The sequence below is a fragment of the Nanorana parkeri genome, unplaced genomic scaffold (genome assembly GCF_000935625.1).
Source record: "Nanorana parkeri isolate BGI_ZX_2015 unplaced genomic scaffold, ASM93562v1 scaffold576, whole genome shotgun sequence".
Lineage (NCBI taxonomy): Eukaryota > Metazoa > Chordata > Amphibia > Anura > Dicroglossidae > Nanorana > Nanorana parkeri.
Genome location: NW_017306844.1, coordinates 484,906 through 491,706, shown reverse-complemented (window position 1 = coordinate 491,706; position 6,801 = coordinate 484,906). Strand labels below are relative to the sequence as shown.

Below are 6,801 nucleotides of genomic sequence, written 5' to 3'. Positions count from 1 at the left end.
CCCCCCCCCCCCCCCCCCCCTTTTTTTTTTTTTTGAGCAATGAAGCTGGGAACCAATTTGATTCCCCTTTCTCCAATGCAGCTGCAAGGCTCACAGATACTGACATTTTTCCACTCTTATCAGTTTAATTACAGTTACCATAGCAGCAAAGTGCTGGTGCTTGGCAAAGGCCAACAAGAGATTTGCAAGACTGACTTCAATTTTGACGCAGCTCAAATACACAAATAACACACACACACAGACAGACACACAATTCACGGGAGCACAAAGAGCCACCCGCCACGGTTTAGCCTTCCTCCGGCGGCGCCTGCACGGCAATGTCACCCAGGGACGGAACGGCAGCCGAGAGCACCTCATTCCAGCAGGGGTGACACATGAGGTGACGCTCCATCTGCAGCCGTGCACGACACACACACACTCCGCTTCTACCTACCAAAACTTTTCTCCCTTTTGTGCATGGGTCGGTGAGAGCAGACCCTCATTGGGCAGCAGCTGGGGGTCCCCTCTTGGCTCCGGGAGCAGCTGGACGAGGCTATTGTTCCCCTGACACAATGTCACACACAGGCCGACACAGTGTGCAGATGAGGCAGCCACTGACAAAGCCACATGCTCTCTAACTCCGGAGTAAATCCTCTAATCCTGCTCTCCGCTGGGCTCCTCTAACAAATGATGAGTCTGTCACATGCAGCTCGTTCAGCACTGGGGGAGGGGACAGCTCCCAGGCACAGCCTGACTGGAGGACACAGGCAGAGCAAATGCCAACTTGTCTGGGGTGAGGTGGGGGGGCAGGAAGAGAAAAGACTTGGGGACACGGCGACCCTGCCCACAGAAGCTGCCCCCACCACCAACGCCGCCGCTCCCCGACAGCTGGGCAGCTGGGCACAGTATTCGTATCATGACCCTCTCCGGGCTGCAAGCCCCGTACTGGACATGGAAGGGGTCACACCAAAATTGTCTCGTTATTAGCACTCTAACACCAACATAACAGAAGGATGCAAAAAGTGCTCACGCATTTCAGACCTCTGAGACTCCTCACTCACAGCAGACGGGTTCACCCAAAAAAATAATAAATAAAAACAAAAAAAACCTCCTGAAAAACAGCATTCGTGAGGTGCAGCGTAACACAGAGTGCAGCCACAGGTGCCTCTCACTCCCCACAACTTACCTATCACAGCCAGAGGAGCAGAGCAGACACACACACTCTCATCAGCAGCAGCAGCAGCCAGACATCACACAGCAGAGAAAAGGTCACCCAGATATTACTGAGCTCAGCTCCAAAATTCTGCACTTGTCAGAGAGCTGAGAGCAGGTAGGTACTTCCTCCCCATCTCCTCCCTCTGCTCCCCCCTCCCCACCTACCTCTATATACAGCTGCCCCTGAGCAAACACATTCAGCTCTCTGGCTCCTTTCCTAAAGCACAGCAAGCAGGAGAAAGCGATGTACGGACCTCAGCTCTCTACCGTGTGCCAGTCCGGCACCCCGTCACTGCATTCTGTCGCTGCACCCTCTCAATGCACCCCTAATCTACAGCCCGTCACTGCATCGTATTACTGCAGCCAATCCCTACACCCCATCACTGCACCCCATTTCTAAGCTCTGTCACTGCATCTTATTACTGCACCCCATCCTTTCACACCATCACATCAATGCACCTCATTTCTACACCCCCATACTGCACACAAACCCTACATCCCATCACTGTAGTCTGTTAATGCACCCTATCACTGTACCCTATTCCTAAACCTTCTCACTGCACCCCGTCCCTACACCACCTCACAGCTTCCTATTCCTCTACCTCTTCACTGTACCCAATCCCTACACGCCATCAGTGCAAGCCATCACTACACCAACTCATATCATGCTTTTCCTATACCTTTTCACAGCACCCCATCCCTACACTCCAACCCTTCACCCCATCCCTATACCCTATCACTGCACCCCATCCCTATACCCTATTATTGCACCCCATTCCTTCACCACCTCAAAGCACACTATTCCTATACCTTCTCACCGCATCCCTTCCCTACAAGCCACCACTGCACCCCATCTCTGCACCCCATCACTACTCCACCTCACCGCATCCTATACCTCCTCACTGCACTCTATCTCTACACCCTGTTATTGCTCCCCATTCCTACAGACCATCACTGCACCCTGTCCTTGCACCCTATCACTGCACCTCATATTTACACCATATCACTGCACCCTTGTACATACTTCCTGCATCCATACCTACATCTCATTAATGCTTTGATGACTGTCACCCCCTCTCTGCAGCAGTTCCTGCATTAGACCTCAGTACTACAGCTGTAACTGTACCCCATCACTGAAACCCTTTACTTCACCTGCCACTACATCCTGTCACTTGTTTCATCACTACACCCCCTTACTTTATCTATCACTCTACCCATTACTGCAGTCTTCACTTCATCCCCATCACTACATGTTATCACTTCATCCCAATCATATCACTGCACCCCACAAATGAATCCCATTACTAAAACCCATTGTTATACCTTATCTCTATAGCTCAGCATTTCACCTGTTGCTGTACCTGTCCATACAGCCTTCACTTCAACCCCGATCACTGCACCCCATCGTATAACGTACCGCTTTATCTCCCCTCTACACCCCATCACTGAATCTTATCACCTAATCCGTTCACTACACCCCCATCACTATATGGTATTTTTTCACCCCCAATCATTGCACCCCATCACTGTATCCTATCACCTAATCCCCTCACTACAACCCCATCACTATATGGTATCACTACTGGGTGTAGAATCCTACAGCAAGGTGCCAGAAGCTAACACTGCTCCACAATGGAGGTGCTGAAATCCCATGAAATCAAGCAGCCAACATTTGAATCCCAAAACCAGATTGTATAGCACTGAGAGCAGATATAATAGAGTGGGTGGTGCCATCTGCACATATAGGAATGCAAATATCACCGACTCATCTACAACTCCCAGTGGAAGTGTTTTATTCACATGCAGAGTATACACCAAAAGACATATCAAAGTAATGCAGGGATGCCTCATGATTATATATCTGTACCATTACACCAGCACTAATATCTCCATCACGCCAAACACTGATATCTCCATCATACCAACACTGGAATATCCATAACACCAGCACTGATATCTCCATCATACCAACACTGGAATATCCATAACACCAGCACTGATATCTCCATCACACCAACACTGGAATATCCATAACACCAGCACTGATATCTCCATCACACCAACACTGGAATATCCATAACACCAGCACTGATATCTCCATCACACCAACACTGGAATATCCATAACACCAGCACTGATATCTCCATCACACCAACACTGGAATATCCATAACACCAGCACAGATATCTCCATCACACCAACACTGGAATATCCATAACACCAGCACTGATCACAGATATCTCCATCACACCAACACTGGAATATCCATAACACCAGCACTGATATCTCCATCACACCAATGATTGGTAAATCCATCACACCAGCACTAATATCTCCATCACATTAACACTGGTATATCCATCATGCCAAACACAGATATCTCCATCACACCAGCACTGGAACATCCATCACACCAGTACCAATATCCCCATCACACCAACACTGATATCGCCATTATGCCAACATTAATATCTTCATTACACCAGCACTAAAATCTCAAATACACCGACACTGACATCTCCTTTATATCAAAACTGATATCTCCATCAAACCAGCACTGGTTTATGCACTACGCTGCTACCACAAGAATTTTGAGGTGAAAAATATTCTCTCCTTATTAATGAGAAAAATTTTGTCAGGATTCATGATGATCGCTCTACTTTCCCCTGCTGAACCGTGTGTGTGTGACACGTGTGTTAAGTGTATGTTCCATGTTTCATGTGATGTGTAAACCGCTGGAGGAAACCTGAAAACTGGCGTCTCATTGATAATTACACGTATGATGTGTGTTTTTTTTTTGCATGTAACTATTTATTTTGATTGGGCTACTTAATGCGTGTTAAGGCGCCAAAATTGAAGCACGCAGGAACTTTTGCACTCGTTCTGGGGCAATGTATACCGGTTGCACTCGCCAAAACAATTATACATTTTTGATAAATCGTGATTGTTGTGGTAAGAGTTGCACACGTCATCGGGCCCTAGTGCTCACCATACAGCGCGGCGTGCGCTCATCGGTCTGCGTATCGCCGATTCCTTTCTAATACGCCGCGCTGGGCACCTACGGACACTAACAGTGCAATTCGTGGAAACAAAATTGGCCCCCGCAGTGCGCACACAGCCCCCATCACCATCTCCGTACGCTCTCCTCCCCCATATACACAGAATGGCGCTGAACACTGACCGCCACCCCCAACACCCCATCAATCATCACCCCAAATCCCCCTCGTTATGACCTCTCCCCCCCTCTCCGATATCTGCAGCGGGATGGAAGAGAAAGGCGGGAGGACTGAGAGGGGGGAAATAAAATCACAACAAATGGAACAGCTAATGAGGACAATTAAATTAATTATGTTGAAGGAGATGAGACCCCCCCCTCACCCACCCGAATCTGTGTGATCTGTTACCCCTCGCTGCTAACCGCTGTGCCGTAATTCACCGCCGCTGATTAGAGCATCTATGCAAATCTTTGTTTAAATCATTCAGCTAATTAAATGATGGGATTATTCCTACAGTGACATCATTCCTGCTAATTAGCACTGTTTGGACTCTGGCAATAAGAGTCTTGATGGAAAGCGCTAACCCCTCGTGTGCCGCCTCCCAGGCCACTGCGCCCGGCTTCTTAACCCCTTCCCTGCTGGGAGACGATTGCTCTGCTCTCTGGTTGGCAAACGAGCTGTCTAGATCCTCAGGTCAGTTAACCCCTTGGTGCTGGACAGTGAGTAATCAGTCTAGAGCTGGTTAACCCCTTCAGTACAGCAGTCAGGAAGACGGCAATGATGGGATTTAACCCCAAGCACGACGGTACTCTTAGGCTTGTTAACCCCTTGCACGCTTTGTCTAGAGGCCAAGGCCTGTGGGACACATCCTTATTCTCGAGCACATTAACCCCCTGTGTCCAGGGAGCAAAGGTCACTTCTTGACATCGTTAACCCCCTGGATACCAGCAGTCCTGCAAGCGCCGAGCGTACCATTCAGCTAAATAATGACCCCCCCTTCCCGAAATGTGCTGATAATTGGACGGGTGACAAAATGCTCTTCTTTCCAGACTGAATGATGAAATGCATTAAAGCTGACACTGCATTACCTGCCAGTAATTAGGTTTTGTCAGGAATTAAATGATTTGAAAGCAGTTCATCTCCCCAATCATGCAATTTCCAGCCACACTCCTTCCCTCTCTGTGATAGAGAATCGCGGCTTCCTAATCACAGGAATTATTCCCAGTAACGGTGTAGGTTCCACATTCTACAAGGAGCAGCGAGTAAATCTGCCAGGCAGCAATTTAATCATCTCTGAGAAAACACCATTGACCCCCCACCCTCAATCACCCCCCGCTCGGCGTGAAAAGAAATCGGGATGCGGCTCATTCATCTGGACCAAAACACCGACAGATTCCAAGACAAATCCAAAGTTAACGACACCGTGACTTTCCAAAGGGAGGGGGCAACTAGGTCTTGTTACCTTCGGGTTCAGGCAGGCGAAGGCTCGAGGGACAACTCACCTTGTCTCAGGTGCAAGAATAGAATTTCCAAACTTTGTCCCCCCCGGCAGTATGGCGCTGTGCGGGATCCGATGAAAGGTACCAGGAAAGTAAAGGTTGAAGCAATCGCACTTTCACGTCTTTGTGCTGCAGAAATGAAATGGTTTGAGTGAACTCCGGAGCAGAACAAGTCAAAGTGGCGAGTGTGGGGGAGGCGGCAGTGCCAGGTCTGCGATCGGCTGCCAGCTATGGCCCTTCTTCTCCTTCCACGAGTAGTGCACACAGAGACCTGAGTGAGCCAGCGTTCACTATTTAAATACCTCAGCAGGTCCCTAGTTAGCAGCTTCCTTCAGCTCATCCAAGAAGCTGACAAGTGCTGTTAAGGAAACTGTACATGTTGCTCTAATGGACCTCATTAAGTCCTACTTACAGATGTTCTCTTAACATAATTGATCTGCGGTGAGTTGAGAGGACTGCAACTTATTCCCTAGCCCCCAATTATGGTTGGGTAATTAGATCCCCAACCTCCGATTTTTCACATTCACCCTTCTAACATTCCAAAATATCAAAGTATCTCTTTCACACAAAAGCCGGAGTCTCCCCCTTGCTGGACCCGCAGTATTGACAGTCAGATCTCCTAACCTTTTGTACAGACGCCACTTCTAATGGCGCGTACCGTCCACTGACACGAGCGCCTTTCCAGCATCGCTTCTCTTTTTAACCCTCAGAAACAAAAGGGTAAAAAAGAAAAAAAAACAACTTGTATAGATTGTACTTGTGATAAAAGATTGCAGTGATGGGACTTGGCAGCTCATCTACTCTTCTAATGTCTTTTTATGTGGATTAATTCCTCAGATGAAAACTTTAAGGAACAATGAAGGAGAGCTCGTTCTGAAACGGTGGAGAGAGAAAAAAAATTAGCGAGCACACCTGGGACAGATGAAGCCAGACTTGCGCTTTTATAATGCCAATCAGCGCGCCTGTTATCATGCCTCTAATTAGGAAAGCAGCCTAAAACAGGGAGCACTTGGGGAAATGGTAATTCTGTGGTTTTGCACTTAAAAGGGGAGACATATCTTGCACTGTAGAAATCCAGGATTGGGAATGACAAGTCCTTTAACTAATGGGGT

At 48.1% G+C, this 6,801-nt stretch overlaps 1 protein-coding gene across 3 annotated transcripts in view; it reads right to left on the bottom strand.

Moving 5' to 3' along the window:
• Nucleotides 1-5,975, bottom strand: part of LMO3 (LIM domain only 3) — a 34,763-nt gene extending 28,788 nt beyond the window's left edge. The window contains exon 1 of one of the 3 annotated variants that reach the window (XM_018562424.1): nucleotides 5,693-5,975. Coding sequence is in view for 1 of the 3 variants with exons in the window: in XM_018562421.1 (XP_018417923.1) it covers nucleotides 434-482 (49 nt within the window). In the remaining 2 variants the exon portion in view is untranslated. Of the gene's footprint in view, nucleotides 1-433; nucleotides 786-1,165; nucleotides 1,287-5,692 lie in introns of those variants that run through there. The other 2 variants (XM_018562422.1, XM_018562421.1) reach the window with 2 other exon arrangements.
• Nucleotides 5,976-6,801: the final 826 nt, after the last annotated feature.